At 40.6% G+C, this 19659-nt stretch overlaps 1 protein-coding gene across 2 annotated transcripts in view; it reads right to left on the bottom strand.

Moving 5' to 3' along the window:
• Window positions 1–305: 305 nt before the first annotated feature.
• Window positions 306–19659, bottom strand: part of LOC101121607 (cytochrome c oxidase assembly protein COX16 homolog, mitochondrial) — a 47819-nt gene continuing 28465 nt past the window's right edge. Inside the window, exons 1-4 of one of the 2 annotated variants that reach the window (XM_004010760.6) lie at window positions 14177–14385; window positions 8351–8422; window positions 3841–3903; window positions 306–686 (exon numbers count right to left, since the gene is read on the bottom strand). In XM_004010760.6, the coding sequence (XP_004010809.1) occupies window positions 567–686; window positions 3841–3903; window positions 8351–8422; window positions 14177–14245 (324 nt within the window). In that variant the 5' untranslated portion in view covers window positions 14246–14385 and the 3' untranslated portion in view covers window positions 306–566. Of the gene's footprint in view, window positions 687–3840; window positions 3904–8350; window positions 8423–14176; window positions 14386–19659 lie in introns of those variants that run through there. The other variant, XM_012181940.4, reaches the window with a different exon arrangement.

Raw genomic sequence — 19659 nt, 5'->3', positions numbered from 1 at the left:
ATCCTACTTGCTGGTGGAAAAGAAATATGGGTGGGGGGAGGGGGCGGGGAGGGGGTAGTCTTCCCAGATGGCACTAGTGGTAAAGAACTTGCCTGCCAATGCAGAGACCTAAGAGATGTGGGTTCAGTCCCTGAGTTGGGAAGATCCTCTGGAGGAGGGCATGGCAACCCATTCCAGTATTCTTGCCTGGAGAATCCTATGGGCAGAAGATGCTGGTGGGCTATCATCTTTAGGCTTGCAAAGAGTCAGACATGACTGAAGCGACTTAGCATGCATGCATGTTGGGAGTAGAATAAAGGACACTCTTTAAGTAGCAATATTCACATGTTTATTGAGCAGTAAAATATATATGGTCAACATTGTTACTTTCATTTGCATATAGAAGAGTTGGGCCTTATACAAACCTGTACTTGACTTTTTATCAAGAGTACTTGTCATCAAATTACTCGTATCTAGGCTTTTGCAGGTCTGGAATTTTCTCTCCATTGGATAGGAGTATATGGTTGGAATTCCAGTTGATAACATTTTTATTTAAAATTTAAAAAGTAAAAACAGAATCAACATGGTCAAGTTGTCTTATTAGTCTTAAGGATTTCTGGATTTCGTCCTTGGAGGAGATCAGGATCTTCCCAAGGCCTGGGTCCTCGAACATTTTTCCAGTCATCAAAGGTGGAATCCTTTATTTTCTACAGAGCCACAAAAATTAGAGCATAAATATTAGTATAGGAGCCCTGTGAGTTTGGCTAGGACCTAACTGAATAAATGAGTAGAAAGAATTCAATAGACCCCCACTTATAATTCTAGTAAACAAATCAACTGCATGTCAAGCTTAATAATTAAAGAAATATTGTATTTCTTTATAGGATCTGGAATTTTTCTTGCTATTGAAATTACTGCCTATCTTTCCCCTCATCAGAATAAAACTATTAAAAAAGGAACAGAATCTACATGTTTTTTAAAAATTTTTTATTTTGTTGAATTACGGTTGATTTACAATGTTGTGTTAATTTTTGCTATGGCAAAAGTTCTGCAGTTATACATATATATGTATACATACACACACATATTCTTTTCCATGATGGATTATCACAGAATATGGAATATACGTTCCTGTGCATATACAGTAGGATCTTGTTGTTTACACAGTCTGTATATAATACTTTGTATCTGCTAATCTCGAATTCTCAATCCTTCCATCCCCCACCTGCCCCCACCTTGGCAAGCCAAAAGTCTGTTCTCTATATCAGAGTGTGTTTCTATTTTGTCAATATGTTCATTTGTGTCATATGTTAGATTCCACATATAGGTGATACCATATGGCATCTGTCTTTCTCTTTCTGACTTACTTCCCATAGTATGATGATCTCCAGATCCATCCATGTTGCTGCAAATGGTGTCATTCTTTTTTTATGGCTGAGCAGTATTTCATTGTACATATGTACCACATTGTCTTTACCCATTCATTTGTCAATAGTCATTTAAGTTATTTCCATGTCTTGCCTATTGTGACTAGTACAACTATGAACATAGGGGTATATATATTTTCCTGAATTATAGTTTTCTCCAGATATATATTCAGGAGTGGGATTGCTGAATCATATGGGAACTCTATTTTTAGTTTTTTGAAGAACCTCCATATTGTTTTCCATAGTAGCTGCACCAATTTACAATCCCACCAACAGTGCAGGAGGGTTATCTTTTCTCTAAACCAGATTCGGCATTTATCTGTAGATTATTTTTTAATGATCGCCATTCTGATCTATGTGAGGTGGTTCCTCTTTGTTCCAAGTCATTCTGACTTATATTTCTTGAATAATTTACATGTTTTATTTCTGAGAGCACAAAGGGAAGAAGCTGAGAAAACGAAATTCCACCTCAGCACTGATCCGGAAGAGTAATGATTAGCACAGGTACTGGCAGTAAATGAAAGGAAGAGACCAAAGGTGGAGACTGTACAGAGTCTGCTAGAAGGGAGAGATATCACAAAGATTTGTTCCACACCTGAGAAATGAGCCTGGCCTTAAGAATGAAAAGCAATTCCCTATAGCAGCTGTGAGCAAAGCCCTTCTGGGGCAATAAAAACTAGTTTCACGTAGAGTTTGCATCACCGTATCTTTAGTTAGCTGTACCTCTGGAGCACAGGAATGAAAACAGGAAAAAAGGGAAGAACATAAACATTTCTTTATCCTCTCACACCACTCTGACAGTAACTTTCATATATGTGCTTTGGTTATTCTGGAATAATTAACTGAACAAGATAGAAAAAGAAACAGAGAACACAGGACAGCTTACATCCAGTGACAGAGGAAATGATATAAATTGACCTTGACACTTGGATACTAAACATTACTCTTTTACCAATAAGCTATATAACCCTGTGCAAGTGATTTGAGTTATCTGGGCACTAATTTTCTCATAAGTAATAATGAAAAGACAAGACCAAACGGTCTGCATGACTTCTTCAGCTCTCATATTCTATGGTTTCTAAAAGAACTATAGGGAACATCTACTTCCAGACAAACCCTTCATAGCCCATATACTGCTTATGTACTGAGAGGTACCAAGTTAGAAGTTTAAGAGAAAATAATGGGGAAATAGTGAATAATGATTCTCTAAATTTCTCTTAGAGCTTTACCAAAAGTTTAAATCTACAAAGGTGAACAAATTTCTACTAATTCAAGAAGAGAGTAAGTTATCTTCAAGTATAGTTATGAAATGCTCCAAAGTTAAAAAAAGGTTTTAAGAAAGAACAATGGCCTTCACTCAGATAATGTAAGACATATGTGCTCAAAAGAATTTAAGAACAACTGTTAGATGGGATGCAAGGCTGACTGAATTACTTCACGCAAAAGTGGTCCAGTTTCAAACTAAACTAAAACAAACATAGCAAACGACCCAGTGGTCCAGGCTTTAGCTCTGACAAGATCCTCTCGGGAAAACAATTCAGAGAAGGAGTCCCACAAAGTTCAGGGGATTTAAGAAACCTCAAAGCCTTTCCACAGATCCTCCCTTACAGAGTGTAAAATCAAGCTCAAAATGACCAGCCAATAACTGGACTGCTAAAATGAGAATCAACCGCTCTTCACAAGTCTCTTCAATATTTACTATTCCCAATGCCCACATTTCAATAAAAAAGGACCACACATAAAAAGAAAAGGGAAAATATGATAAGAGAGGGAGAATATCCTCCTTCCCAACATCCTATAATTAAACATGCTATTAACTCCTTGATTTTGTTAATCAGATAGCTGGAAAAATGACACTTCATTATAATGTTAATTAACATTCCTATTATAAGTTGAGCATCTCTTTATATGTTTTAAAAATGCTATTTATTTCTTTGTCTCTGAACTCATTACACGTTTTGCCCATGTTTCCACTGCCCACTGAGTTGTTGAAATTGTATACTGATTTGCTCTTTATATTTAAATTAATCCATTCATCATGATAAGGATAAACAATATTTTTAGGATTTCTCATCTACCTACTGACTTTATATTACACATTTTTTTTTAGGTGGTACCTTTGAATATTTACTTTTAAAGCATCTCTATTTCTCATCGCATTTAAATAGGCTTTTCTGACTCAAGAACACAAAAAAGAAATTTCATTTTTAGCCTTTTGGGTTTTTTTATTTTTAAATTCTTGATCCATCCAGAATTTATTCATAATATATGAAAAATAGATCCATGTTTATTGCCTTCTCAAACAACCACATAGTTGTTCCAATAATGTATATTTAAGGTAATTTTTTTTCTGTACTGGTAATAATTTGAATTTACCTTAAGGCAGATAGAACCAGTCACAGACTAGGAATGTTGCTACATTAGCACACTGTACCTCGTATTCCGATTCCAATGACACTTTATTCATTTTCAGCTTTTTTTCTAACTCAGGATCAATCTGTAGAAAAATAAAAGCAGCCATAAGTTACTTAAGTTTGTTAGATTCCATTTGCAATTTAGAAAGTTAATATAAGCATGGCTCAGATGGCATGGCAGATTACAAAAATGTGGGAAAATCCCCACAATCTATCAAATTGTATGACAACTAATATCTCAATAGTACTATAACCACTACTACAACTAATAGCAGCCAAAAATTTACCAAGCACCTGCTATATGCCACATATTTTGACATTTATTATTTCCTATAACTCACAAAAAAGTATATGACCTAAGTATTATTATTTGATCAACGCAAGGATAATGGAACACAGGGAGTTTGAATGACTTGTCAAAGAGGCACAACTTGGCTTTGAAGCTTGGCCCTCTGCCTCCAGTTGCTGTTGTTCAGTCACTAAGTCATGTCTGACTCTTTGCAACCCCATGGACTACAGCACGCCAGGTTTCCTTGTCCTTCACTATCTCCTGCAGTTTGCTCAAACTGATGTCCATTGATTCAGTGATGCCATCCAACCACCTCATCCACTGTTGCCCCCTTCTCCTCCTGCCTTCAATCTTTCCCACCATCAGGGTCTTTTCCAATGAGTCAGCTCTTCATGTAAGGTGGCCAAACTACTGGAGCTTTGTTTTCAGCATCAGTCCTTCCATGAATATTCAAAGTTAATATCCTTTATGACTGACTGGTTTGATCTCCTTGCTGTCCAAGGGACTCTCAAGAGTCTTCCCCAGCACCACAGTTAAAAAGCATCTATTCTTAACAGCTCAGCTTTTTTATGATCCAACTCTCACATCTGTACATGACTATTGGATGAACCACAGCTTTGACTATATGGACCTTTGTTGGCAAAGTAATGCGTCTCCATTTTAATATGCTATCCAGGTTTGTTATAGTTTTTCTTCCAAACAGTAAGCATCTTTTAATTTCATTGCTGCAGTCACCATCTGCAGTGATTTTGGAGCCCAAGAAAATAAAATCTGCCACTGCTTCCATTTTTTTCCCCATCTACTTGCCATGAAGTGATGGGACCAGATGCCATGGTCTTAGTTTTTTGAATGTTGAGTTTTAAGCAAGGTCTTTCACCTTCACCAAGGTCTTTAGTTCCTCTTCACTTTCTGCTATTAGGGTGGTATCATCTGCATATCTGAGGTTATCAATATTTCTCCCGGCAATCTTGATTTCAGCTTGTACTTCATCCAGCCAAGGATTTCACATGATATACTCTGCATTTAAGTTAAACAAGCAGGGTGACAACATACAGTTTTGATCTACTCCTTTCCCAATTTTGAACCAGTCCATTGTTTCATGTCAGTTCTAACTGATGCTTCTTGAGCTGCACACAGGTTTTTCAGGAGGCAGGTAAGGTGGTCTGGTAGTCCCATCTCTTTAAGAATTTTCCCTCTTGACTCTCCCTTAATCTCAGCCTCTCAACCCTTGTAATTCCTGTCAACCTCAACCAATCTTCTCAATTCCTCTCAAAGTTAGTCCACCTTACCCTCTCAACCTTGTTTGAACTCAACCTTACCCAAACACTGACTCTCAACTTCACCAGAGTCTGACTTCTCAGTATCAACCAACCTGGACCTCTCACTCTCAGTAGGTCTTGTCCTCTGATCCTGCTCAGCTAATCTTTGTCTTCTCAGCCTCCTTCCACAGACCTTGACCAATCTCATCCTCTCAATCAACCTCATTTCTCTCAATTTTGTTCTCTTTACTCTGACCCCATCCTCTAGACCTCTTCTGTTATTGCAATCTCCCTCATTCTCCCTTGCTGTGAAACTTTACCCAGTCCTTAAAACCAAAGCCTCAAGTCATCCCATATTTATTTAGATTTTAATACTGTATATATCACTATCAACTTGCTGCTACAAATTCTTTTAGAATCCATTCATTTCTATTGTCATTGCCAATGTTTTACTTCAGATTCCAGTACTGTTCATCTATATTACTGCCAAAGTATCTTAACAGGTCTCTCTATCTCCAGCTGAAACACTCTCTTCCCTCCTATCTTGCTCCCCTAAATCTCCATCCATCCTGTACTCTTGCCAGAGAGTTCTAAACTGAAATCTGACCATATGCCCAATAGTCCCTCTATGTTATATAATACTAATCATTTTCATCATAGCTATCATTTAACTCTTATCATTCTTGAAGCCTTAATTCAAAGGTTGATACCTCTAGCAGACCTCTGGCATCCCTTTCCCAAATCTCAACCATATCTCTCTCCTTGAAGTTCTAGCAATGTGTTATGTAAAATTCTAATCTAGCATTTCACTAGGCATTGTTATATTGTATGTTTGGATACATTTTTATATTAGAAGTCTCCCAACCTTGCTTATGGGGCTTTCTGGGTAGCTCAGCTGGTAAAGAATCCGCCTGCAATGCAGAAGACCCCAGTTTGATCCCTGGGTCAAAAGTTCCCCTGGAGAAAGGATAGCCTACCCACTCCAGTATTCTTGCTGAGAGAATCCCAATGGACAGAGGAGCCTGGTGGGCTGCAGTCCATGGGGTCGCAAAGAGTCAGACATGACAGGGTGACTAAGTATAGCACAGCACAGCCTTGATTATGCTATAAGCTTTATAAGAACCAGTTTCTTGAATCTTTATTGGTAGGATATAAGACATGATAAATTCATGACAAAGATGCAATTATTTTTCAAATACGTATATGACATCCCATTTCCAAAAGTCAGATTACTATAAGTTTCATCTTAGAGCAAAAGGGCAAAAAGTCCTTAATAAAATAATTGGGATGGTAACAGAAACTTTAAAACTCAGTTGATAACTGGTTTATTCCCTCACAGAAACCATATATTCCTTTTTAATTTAATATTTATTCTAATACTGTCTTTAACACTAGCTAGAATTGGTATTTCTCTTAAACCATAAGATTAATTGAAAAAACTGAGTAAGCTTTCAATACTTACCCACCAACATTACTGAGGTCTGCTAATGAAATACAGCTGACTCTTGAACAACACGAGTTTGTTCTTTGAGAGTCCACTTATACAAGGATTTTCCTCAATAAATATACACTTGGCCTGCCATATCTGTGGGTTCCACAAGCATGGATTCAGCCAGCTGCAGATTATAAAGTACTGTAGTATTTATTGAAAAAAGTCCATGGTACCAGTGGAACAGCACAGTCTAAACCTCTGTTGTTCCAGAGTTAACTGTACTTGGGAAAAAAACAAGTATCAGATGTGTGCCACAAACTAAAGCTATATACTTCTGAATGAATTAACCAGAATTCTTCTGTAACAACAGACCTGAATTTGGTAGTAATTACACAAACTAGTAAATGTAACAAAAAAGAAGCAGACTCACAAATACAGCAAACAAACTAGTCCTACAATAAAAGCAAACTATGAAAAAGACCCCTATAAATCCATTATCTATGTCTCTTTCTCCACATATTCATACAAATACCATGTATTCGTGGAATCTAAAAAAACACAACAAACTAGTAAATATAACAAAAAGGAACAGTGAAAGAAAGTGAAGTTGCTCAGCTGTGTCCAACTCTTTGCGACCCCATGGACTGTAGCCCACCAGGCTCCTCTGTCCATGGAATTTTTCAGGCAAGAGTATTGGGAGTGGGTTGCCATTTCCTTCTCCAGGGGATCTTCCCGATCTGGGGATCAAAACTGGGTCTCACGCATTGCAGGCAGATGCTTTACCATCTGAGCCACCAGGGAAGCCCAACAAAAAAGATGCAGATGCACATATACAGAAAGAAACTAGTGGTTACCAGTAGGGGCAGGGGACAGGCAATACAGGGGTAAAGTGGTGGAAAGTATAAACTACTGGGTGTACGAAAGGCTCAAGGATATATTGCACATCATGGGGAATATAGCTAATATTCTGTAATAACTCTAAATGGAAAGTCATCTTTAAAAATTGCACAGGACTTCCCTGGTGGTCCAGTGGTTAAGAATCTGCCTGCCAAAGCAGAGGACATAGGTTCAATCCTTGGTCCAGGAAGATTCCACATGCTGTGGAGCAACTAAGGCCATGTGCCACACGTGCTCTAGAACCCGTGCTCCTCAACAACAGAAGCCGTGCACCGCAACTGGAGAGCAGCGCCTGCTCACTGCAACTAGTGAAAGTCCCTGCACAGCAATGAAGACACAGCACAATCAAAATGAATACATACATAAAAATTTAAAATATATATATATAAAACTTTTAAAGAAATGTTTTATAAAAGAGCAAAAGGACATCTCTCGTGGTCCAGTGACTCCACACTCCCAATGCAGGGGCCCTGGGTTCAATCCCTGCTCAGGGAAATAGATCCCATATATTGCAACTACGACTCAGTGCAGCCAAATAAATAAATATTTTTTTAAAAAGCGAGATAAAATTCAGACAGCTTAGTATTTTAAGTATCCATGTCTCATAAACCAAAATATACAAATATACATGTCAAACTCCAATGAGTTCTTACTTTAATCTTCACAGCATCATAACGAATTTGAGAAAACTCACGAAGACCAAAAGAACCTCCAACAATCAGCAACTGAAACAAAACAGAGAAACAATTCAAATAGAAGGGCAGAATTCAGCATATCTATATATTACTTATCTAAATGCCAAGGATGGCAGATTATACAAAATCCTATAGATTATTTTTCCTGGTGAGTTACCATTCATTTTTTCAGAGCAAATGTAGTATAAACTATAACTGGGAAACATTTTAGCATATTAGCAAATACCAAAATCACTAATTTATACCTGTACTTGATCCTATGATTTAAATACCAGATCACAATCATTGTATCAGTTAATTCTTATAAAAGACCTATGAACTAAGGGAAGACTATACACTTAGTATATGAGAAAGTAAAAGCACACCAACTAAATGGCAATCTTGATTCCAGCCTGTGCTTCATCCAACCCAGCATTTCACATAACGTACTCTGCATATAAGTGAAATAAGCAGGGTGACAATATAGTGTCGATGCACTCCTTTCCCAATTTGGAACCAATCTGCTGTTCAATGTCTGGTTCTGACTGTTCCTTCTTGACCTCCATACAGACTTCTCAGGGGGCAGGTAAGGTGATCTGGTATTCCTACCTCTTGAAGAATTTTCCACAGTTTGTAGTGATCCACACAGGCAAAGGCTTTGGTGTAGTCAATAAAGCAGAAGTAAATGCTTTTCTGGAACCCTCCTGCTTTTTCAATGATCCTACAAATGTTGGCAATTTGATCTCTGCTTTCTCTGCCTTTTCTAAATCCAGCTTGAACAGCTATTAGTTCTCGGTTTATGTACTGTTGAAGCCTCACTTAGAGAATTTTGAGCATTACTTAGCTAGCCTGTGAGATGAGTGCAATGGTGCAACAGTTTGAACATTCTTTGGCATTGCCTTTCTTTGGGACTGGAATGAAAACTGACCTTTCCCAGTCTTGTGGCCACTGCTGAGTTTTCCATATTTGCTGGTATACTGAGTGCAGCACTTTCACAGCATCATCTTTTAGGACTTGAAATAGTTCACCCATGTTGCTGGCATCCAAAATAAAGCAACATTTCCTTTCCACTAACTTTATTTTTTTATTGGCTTTTGAGCTGCAAGCAGCCAGATCCTACTTTTGGTTACATATACATATGAACAGAATGGTCCACGTGCCAATAGCTGTGTGTAAGTTCAGGAGATTTCTGAGAAGATCCTTCCTACACACTCAACAATGGCTAACTTTGAGGCTCTGAGCAAATAAGTAAAACTTTAAGGCAGAGTTGTAACCTGCCTGAGTATTGAAGGAATGCCCTAGCACACAGAGCCCCTTGACAAAGACTGAATCCAGGTGTTTAAGGAAACCTCTGCCCAATATAAAGAAAAACACATTCTCTTAAAAATGGGCAAAAAACTTGAATAGACAGTTCCTCAAAGATATACAGATAACCAATAATCAATCATAAGAAAGGATGTCCTGTATCATTAGTCATTGTGCTGTGCTTAGTTGCTCAGTTGTGTCTGACTCTTTGCAACCCCATGGACTATAGCCTGCCAGGCTCCTCTGTCCATGGGATTCTCCAGGCAAGAATACTGGAGTGGGTTGCCATGCCCTCCTCCAGGGGATCTTCCCAAACCAGGGATCGAACTCAGGTCTCCCACATTGCAGGTAGATTTTCTACTGTCTGAGCCATCAGGGAAGCCCAAGAATATTGGAGAGGGTAGGCTATCCCTTCTTCAGGGATCTTCCCAATCCAGGAATCAAACCAGGGTCTCCTGCATTGCAGGCAGATTCTTCACCAGCTGAGCTACCAGGAGAGAAATGCAAATCAAAACCACTTCACATCTCCTTGTAAGGGTTTAATTATTTTTGTGGACACTGACAACTGTTTATAAGAACGTGGAAAAATCAGAAGCCTCATATGCTGCTGGGGGGAATGTAAAATGATGCACTTTTTGAGAAACAGTTTGACAGTTCCTCAAAATGCTAAACATGGAGCTATCATATGATGCAGCAATTCTACTAGTAGGCATTTATCCCAGAGAAATGAAAACACATCCATATAAAAATCTGTACATGAATGTTCATAGCACCATTATTCATAACAGCCAAGAAATGAAAAAAAAAAAAACAACTAATGCTTATCAATGGACAATATTCCAACTGATGGAATACTATCTAGTCACTAAAAGGGTATGACACTTTGATACCGGTTAGATGAATGAACCTTGAAAACATTATGCTAAGTGAACAAAGTCACTCACAAAAGACCACAGATTGTACTATTCTATTACATCTATAGACAGATGATTAGTGGTTACCTAAGACGGAAGAGTAGAGGAGAACAGGAAGTGGCTACAAGTGAGTTTGGAGATTCCTTTGAAGTGAAGTGAAGTCACTCAGTCGTGTCCGACTTTTTGTGACCCCATGGACAGTAGCCAACCAGGCTCCTCTGTCCATGAAATTTTCCAGGCAAGAATACTGGAGTGGGTTGCCATTTCCTTCTCCAGGGGATCTTCCCGACCCAGGGATCAAACCCGGGTCTCCCGCATTGTAGGCAGATGCTTTACCATCTGAGCCACCAGGGAACTGGGTGATGAAAATGTTTTAAAATTAGATTGTGATGATAGTTTCCAAACAATGAATATACTAAAATCATCTTCAGACATTAAATGGTCGGAATTTTAGTATGCAGAAACCAGTAATGACTGGTCAGATTAGAAAGGTAAATTCTGGGGACTAAATGGGCAGTGCACAAATTGAAACAACAAATACATTCTCTTTTCCAAGTGGTTGGGGAAAGAAGGGAAGGAGAGTACTGTTAGCCTATACCTGGTACTCTAAGTCCTCTTCTGTTTGTTGTTGAATAAATATTCTTGTGAAGCAAGCACTAACATTTATGTAAGAGATTAAAAAAAAAAAGAGAGACAGTAAAACAGCTGGCTTAAAATTCAACATTCAAAAAACTAAGATAATGGCACCCGGTCCCATCACTGCATGGCACATAGATGGGGAGAAAATGGAAACAGTAACAGACTTTATTTTCTTGGGCTCCAAAATCACTGGACAGTGACTGCAGTCACGAAATTAAAAGACACTTGCTCCTCGGGAGAAAAGCAATGACAAACCTAGACAACATATTAAGTAGCAAAGAAATCACTTTGCTGACAAAGGTCCACTTAGTCAAAACTATGGTTTTTCCAGTAGTCATGTATGGATGTGAGAGTTGGACCATAAAGAAGGCTGAGCATTAAAGAATTAATGCTTTCAAACTGTGGTGCTAGAGAAGACCCCTGAGAGTCCCTTGTCCAGCAAGGAGACCAAACCAGTCAATCTTAAAAGAAATCAACCCTGAAATATTCATTGGAAGGACTGATGCTGAAGCTGAATTTCCAATACTGTGGCCACCCAATGTGAAGGGCCAACTCATTGGAAAAAAACCCTGCTGCTGGGAAAGACTGAAGGCAGAAAAAGGGAGTGACAGAAGATAAGACAGTTGGATGGCATCAGTGACTCAATGGACATGAATTTGAATAAGCTCCAAGAGATGGAGAAGGACAGGGAAGCCTGGCATGCTGCAGTTCATGGGGTTACAAAGAGTCAGACACGACTGAGCAAATGAACAATGACAACAAAGAGAGAAAATAATTTCAACTTTAAGTATAGTAGTATGCTATAGTAATACAGTAAATATGGAATATCCAACTGATATATGATGAAGACCATGCATCATCTGAGCTCTTTCTAGTACTGTTGGGTTTAGAGAACTGAGTTCAACATTTTCCCCTACAGAATTAGTTACTTGTCTAGGACCCTTTGTGTGGATCACAACAAACTGTGGAAAATTCTTTAAGAGATGGGAATACCAAACCACCTTACCTGCCCCCTGAGAAATCTGTATGCAGATCAAGAAGCAACAGTTAGAACTGGACATGGTTCCAGAACTGGTTCCAAATTGGGAAATGAGTATGTCAAGGCTGTATACTGTCACCCTGCTTTTTCAACTTATATGCAGAGTACATCACGCAAAATGCCGGGCTGGAAGAAGCACAAGCTGGAATCAAGATATTCCAATGAGACTTTTCCATCAAGGTTATTCCAATATCAATAACCTCAGATATGCAGTTGACACCACTCTTATAGCACAAAGCGAAGAAGAACTAAAGAGCCTCTTGATGAAGGTGAAAACGGAGAGTGAATAAACTGGCTCAAAACACATCGTTCAAAAAACGAAGATCATGGCATTTGGTCCCATCCTTTAATGGCAAATAGATGGGGAAACAATGGAAACAGTGACAGACTTTTTCATGGGCTCCAAAAATCACTGTCGATGGTAACTGCAGCCCTGAAATTAAAAAATGCTTGCTCCTTGGTAGAAAAGCTACGGCAAACATAGACAATGTACTAAAAAGCAAAGAGATCACTTTGTGGACAAAGGTCCATATAGCCAACAGAGGACCCACATTTTGAAACAGTATAGACCTAGGTCCAGTGTAGTACAGATTCAGTATAGACACAGTATAGACCAGTATAGAAAAATACACTTAGGAAGAAGTCTACTGTGGTAGTCTTGTCTTATAAAACAAATGAGGGAATCCCTAGAAGGTACTTTTATACTTTAATACTAGTGGTTTTAAGAGCTTAGCTTTGACAACTTTGAAAGATAACAAACAAAACTAAACTATCTTCCAGTGGGACATGCAGGTGACCTCAACTTGCACTGACAATCACGTTTCTGAATGGACCTCTATTTTGTGGAAGGGGAATCCACAAGGAGGATAGTTTTTACACAGTCCCTGTTGGCTATGCAAATATAATTCTGCATTGTCTTATAAATGATTTTGTTTAAACGTTTAAAAAGATAAAAAGGAGTTTTTAAAGATTAAAAAGAAATCCACATTCATCAAAAAAGAACTAAAAAAACACATTACTTTTCTAAGGTCGCTACTTTCCTTTAGTCCTGGTTAAATGCAAAATCTGGTAACTTTTCCTGTACCAAATTCTCATAAAAGCAATAAACTATTTAAAAACTGTTCACCTGCTTTATTTAAATTATTTCATTTACTATGACATCAAGGCTTGTTGAAACAAACTACGTTGCCAAGGTCAAACAGAAAACAAAGTGTGGTTTCACTGGATTCCAACTCCGGTTGGTGTTAAGTATTAAGCATTAACTTGAATCTTCAAGACGAACAGGATCTTCTGAGAACTCCATGTAGGAGTGGATACAAACAAAGAAACGCCAAAACTACTTGCAAGGTGCTTTAAAAATATCAACCATAATGCAGCGACTATCTTTGCAGGGCTGCTACTCTGTGCTACATTTAACTCACAAGGTTTTTTTTTTTTTTTTAACTCATAACAACCCTGGAAGAATTAAGCCAATTCACACTAGTGAAATGAAACCTGAGGATGCCCAAAACTGTAGTTAAATTAAGTGAATATAACTAGTTTCAATGATCAGAGTTATATTCAAGCTGTAGCGTGGCAGACGGGAGGTTGGGGTCGGGGAATGAGAGTTTAGTAATCATCCAGGCTCTAGCTAAGGCCTGGTTCGGGTTAAAAACTGGTTCAGAAGCACATCCAGGTTAACTACCAAAGGTCAGACAAGGACCTGAGATCGAACTACCAACGCGGGGAGTGACTAGGAAACTAGGACTGCCTAAAGGCCAGCCACAGTCTAGCGCAGGCTGCGGTTCCTCGCCTCACACACTACAGGTTCACCGCACTCACGTCCCAGCCAATCTTGAGGTCCCACCCTCTCGGAATCCCTCCTCCCCACCCGCCTCCAGCACACACTTTACGCTCCGCTGCGCTCACCAACATGGGAACTCCGTAGCGAAGGGTCTTATTCTTGCGCAGGGCGCGCCTCACCGCGTAGGCGAACATGACTGAACTGTCCGAGTCGTTTAGACGCCAAACAAGCTCAGCGTGTCCTTCCGAATCTCAGTAGCTCCGCTACGAAGACGTCCTTGACTCACCTCTTTTCCTTGGCCTTCCAGTGCCGGTTCTTTCTAAGATCGACCTCCGGCAGGCAAAAGCAATAGATCCGTAGTAACACACTCTAGCTTCCCCCCGGAAATTCGAGTGCGAGCAATTTAGTTCCGGGAAGCTGGTGTCCCCTTGGGACTTGAGACTGGTTGTGTGTCCGTGCTTTGTCGCTCAGGCTCAGTCGTGTCCGACTCTTTGGACGTCATGGACTGTAGCTAGACAGGTTCTGTCCATGGGGATTCTCCATGCAAGAATACTGGAGTGGGTTGCCATGCCCTTCTTCAGGGGATCTTCCCAACCCAGGGATGAACCCAGGTCTCCTACAGTTGCAGGCAGATTCTTTACCGCTTGAGCCACCAGGGAAGCCCAGTCATGTTTGTACTAATTGTCAAAGGATGTGGAACCTGTATTTATCTCCCATGTTCTGGGTCTCTTCTTAGAACACCTCCTGGCACATAAAATCAGCTCAATAAAAGTGGGTTTAAAAAACCTACTTTAAAGCCAGTACTCTAACCTCTGCAGTAATTTGCGGAGTTGTTCATTTTCTCAGTCATATCCCGATTTTGCAACCCCATGAACTGCAGCACGCCAGTCTTCCCTGTCCTTCATCATCTCCTGGAGCTTGCTCAAAGTCATGTCCATTGAGTCGGTGATGCTGTCCAACCATCCCATCCTCTGTCATCCCCTTCTCCTCCTGCCTTCAATCTTTCCCAGCATCAGGGTCTTTTTCCAGTGAGTCAGTTCTTCATATCAGGTGGCCAAAGTATTGGGAGTTTCAGCTTCATCATCAGTCCTTCCAATGAATATTCAGGACTGATTTCCTTTAGGATTGACTGGTTTGATCTCCTTGCAGTCCAAGGGACTCTCAAGAGTCTTCTCCAACACTGCAGTTTGAAAGCATCTGTTCTTTGGCACTCAGCCTTTTTTATAGTCCAACTCTCACATCTGTACATGACTACTGGAAAACCATTGCTTTGACTATATGGACTTTTGTCAGCAGAGTAATGTCTCTACTTTTTAATCCACTGCCTAGGTTTGTCATAGCTTTTCTTCCAAGGAGCAAGTGTCTTTTAATTACATGGCTGCAGTGATGGGTATTGTCACCCTGCTTATTTAACTTATATGCAGAGTACATCATGAGAAATGCTGGGCTGGAAGAAGCACATGCTGGAATCAAGATTGCCAGGAGAAATATCAATAACCTCAGATATGCAGATGACATCACCCTTATGGCAGAAACTGAAGAGGAACTAAAAACCCTCTTCATGAAAGTGAAAGAGGAGAGTGAAAAAGTTGGCTTAAAGCTCAACATTCAGAAAACGAAGATCATGGCATTTGGTCCTAACCCTTCATGGCAAATAGATGGAGAAACAGTGGAAACAGTGTCAGACTTTATTTTGGAGGCTGGGGGGGGGGGCTCCAAAATCACTGCAGAGGGGATTGCAGCCATGAAATTAAAAGACGCTTACTCCTTGGAAGGAAAGTTATGACCAACCTAGATAGCATATTCAACAGCAGAGACATTACTTTGCCAACAAAGGTCCATCTAGTCAAGGCTATGGTTTTTCCAATGGTCATGTATGGATGTGAGAGTTGGACTGTGAAGAAAGCTGAGCGCCGAAGAATTGATGCTTTTGAATTGTGGTGTTGGAGAAGACTCTTGAGAGTCCCTTGGACTGAGGAGATCCAACCAGTCCATCCTAAAGGAGACCAGTCCTGGCTGTTTTTTGGAAGGACTGATGCTGAGGCAGAAACTCCAATACTTTGGCCACCTGATGCAAAGAGTTGATTCACTGGAAAAGACCCTGATGCTGGGAGGGGTTGGGGGCAGGAGGAGAGGGGGACGACAGAGGATGAGATGGCTGGATGGCATCACCGACTCGATGCATGTGAGTTTGGGTGAACTCCAGGAGTTGGTGATGGACAGGGAGGCCTGGCATGCTGCGATTCATGGAGTCGCAAAGAGTCAGACACAACTGAGCGACTGAACTGAACTGAACTGAGTGATGGGTAGCTTAATAAAAATGAGGATTAAAAGTGCCATGAAAATTCAGGTTGAATGCTAATTGGTGTTGTGTCTTGCTATCTGTGAATCTTTAATACTCGTGCTTTTACTGCCAGATATTGTGCAGTCATCAGTTGTTTATGAATGTCTAGTTTCCACTCATTCCACAACCATCCAGTACACCTTTTGGGGAGTCATTAGAAGGCTCGAAAAACACAGAGATGAAAATATATGCTCCCTGCCTTAAAGAAGCTGGCATACTAATAGGCACACATGAACCGTCTAGCTTGGGAAACAGCCCCTCACGTGTGCTGTTTGCATTGATGAGTCAGGGAAAGCCTCACCTATTATCACCTCAAACTGCACTTGACCAGTGAGACTTTTCTAGGTGACCTATAGAGGTCAGCAGGGACTTGGTTCCCTGGTGGCTCAGACAGTAAATAATCTGCCTGCAGTGTGGGAGTCCCGGGTTCTATCCCTAGGTCAGGAAGATCCCCTGGAGGAGGGCATGGCAACCCACTCCAGTATTCTTGCCTTGAGAATCCCATGGACAGAGGAGCCTGGTGGGTCCCAAAGAGTCAGACACGACTGAAGCAACTATGCACGAGGCCATGCAGAGTTAGAGAGTGTAAAACTGAGAAAAAAGCTTAAGATCACCCATGTTTGACTGAGATCCTCCTTTTACAAAAAGGATAAATGAGGCCAGAGAAGAAAGGGGACATGCCCAAGGTCACAGAGCTGGTTAGTGGAAGATTCTGGACTGAAATCCAGTTACTCTGACCACCAGGTAAAGACAGTCCTTCTGTTTACTTTCAGTTTTAAGGGTGAGTGGGAACCATTATTTTTTCCCAAGTGTGATAAACTCTGCATGTCTCTGTGAGCATAGGTGAGGAAACAAGCCTCTGAGAGTTCACATTTGTAACAAATGTTAAAAACAGTGTTTTTGGCATTTGTAACAATGCAAGGTGAATACCCACTAAGAATGCTTATTGAATGAACAGATGGATGTGTGTGAACAAGGAGAAGGGGAGTGGCCATATGTACAATGTTATCTATGACTCAACACAAACAGACAAGCTAGGGACACATTAATGTTAGGACACATTGATGTTTGTCCCCTGAGTACAAAGCCTGGGTGAGGGAGAGTGGATCTGTGGGTAAGTGATGTCTGTAAGTACCAGGTGTGTAGGGAGTCCAGTCTGTGATCCCAGGATTAGCCTTACCCTCCTGGGGCTCCATTTCATTATCTTCCTGAACATTAAATAACTAGATTAGATCTCTAAGGATTATCTCAGATCTGTGTCAGATCACAGACCTCAAGGAGGGAATGGATTTCATTTCACTGACATGTCTCATGGTCTTGTGACACTGTACCCTTTTGTGTATGTGGGAGCCGGGGGCGAGGGGGGCGGGGTCTCTTGCCAAAAATTGATTTGGGTAGAAAAGGAGCATTCCTACCTCTTAACATCCAGTGCGTCTGGCTCCACTCCCAAATCCCAAGGCCCATTTCTCTCCTCTGTTCATGAGAAATGAGAACTTGGAAAAAAGCTAAAGGGTTCAGTTTTGAACTGCCTGTAGCTGATGAGACAATCTTGAAATAACCTGTGGGCTGTTTAAATTTTTAGCACCTAGCTGGCCATTTATTTCATTTCATATCCCAGTCCATATCTAGTGAAATCAAAGTCCTGTGACTATTTACTCTCTCAACTGTCATGAAGTGGCCCCCTCCCCCAGATGGAGCTGATTTCTTTGATTACATTTCACACTGCCATTCTGAGGCCACCTGCCACTATTCAGGACTAGATCTGCACCCAAGCTTCCGTGCTGCTGCGTCAGGCAGACAACGAGGCACAGGGGAGGGGAGTGGAAAAAGAATACCAGTGGAGAACAGTTCATCTCTTTTGGAATCTAGTTTCTGGCACTTGACAAGTCAGTTAAGGAGAGTAAGTGACTAAAGGTTTGCTGGACAAATTCTGCTACCTGCCTCCAACATTTGAGAGCAGGCTTAGCTGCTCTAGCTGGATCTGTGATCCCTAGCACAAGGAACTATAATACCATGACTGGAGGGCATCCTTGGTGCGGAGTTAAATTACAATTTGTTTCCTGAGAAATGAGAATTAACCTGAGCTTAATTCCTATCTGTAGAAAGTAAAAATCAGATTAACTAAAAGGTTATACACCCTGACTCCCCATGACTTCACTGACATTCTTGTAGGGAATGGGCTCATTTAAGTTCATCTTGATCTCATCAACTAATGGATTGTTGTTGTTGTGTAGTCACTCAGTCGTATCCTATTCCTTGCGACCCCATGGACTGTAGCCCGCCAGGCTCCTCTGTCTATGGGATTCTCCAGGCAAAAATACTGGAGTGGGTTGCCATTTCCTTCTCCAGGGGGTCTTCCCAATCCAGGGATCAAACCCATCTCCTGCATTGATATGTGGATTCTTTACCACTGAGCCACCAGGGACGCTCCCAACTTATGGACGTGAGATTTAAATTCAGGTTCCAGCCCTTCTGCTCAGCTTGGTTCTGTGGTGCATCGCAGGGCACAGAATCACACCCGGTACTGGGGACCAGCCTCCTGATAGGCACAAGGTTACAGCGGGAATGTAAGTTCTGTGAAGAAAAAGGTGCTAGCAATGGAAACATTCAGTCTGAGGCTGCTCAGGATGAGGTGGACTGAAATACGGTCCCCAACTTTGGGAACTTGGCAAAGCAATCACTGATCAGTTTTTGTGTGTATCACCTATGAGTTAAGGAAAGGCACAAAACGCACTTCATTGGCAGCAGAAACATTAGAGATCCTGGACTGATAAAATGTTAGGAAGTCACCAGTCAGGCAGACCAGTGGGTTTCTTCTTTGGACAAATTCCAGGAGAAAAGGAGATGGAAAGGATTAATTCATGTGCCGATTCACTGAGTGATTGTAAAGAACAATATTGCATAGGAATCTGGAATGTCAGGTACATGAATCAGGGTAAATTGGAAGTGGTCAAACAGGAGATGGCAAGAGGGAACATTGACATCTTAGCAATCAGTGAACTAAAATGAATGGAAATGGCAAATTTAATTCAGATGACCATTATATCTACTACTGTGGGCAAGAATCGCTTAGAAGAAACGTAGTAGCCCTCATAGTCAACAGAAGAGTCTGAAATGCAGTACTTGAGTGCAGTCTCAAAAAGGACAGAATGATGTCGGCTGATTACCATTCAAGATCACTCTAACACAAGTCTATGCCCCAAGCAATAATGCCGAAGAAAGCTTAAATTGATGAGTTCTATGAAGACCTACAAGACCTTATAG

Source organism: Ovis aries, chromosome 7, assembly GCF_016772045.2.
Source record: "Ovis aries strain OAR_USU_Benz2616 breed Rambouillet chromosome 7, ARS-UI_Ramb_v3.0, whole genome shotgun sequence".
NCBI classification, from domain to species: domain Eukaryota; kingdom Metazoa; phylum Chordata; class Mammalia; order Artiodactyla; family Bovidae; genus Ovis; species Ovis aries.
This window is presented reverse-complemented; position numbering and strand designations above follow the sequence as displayed.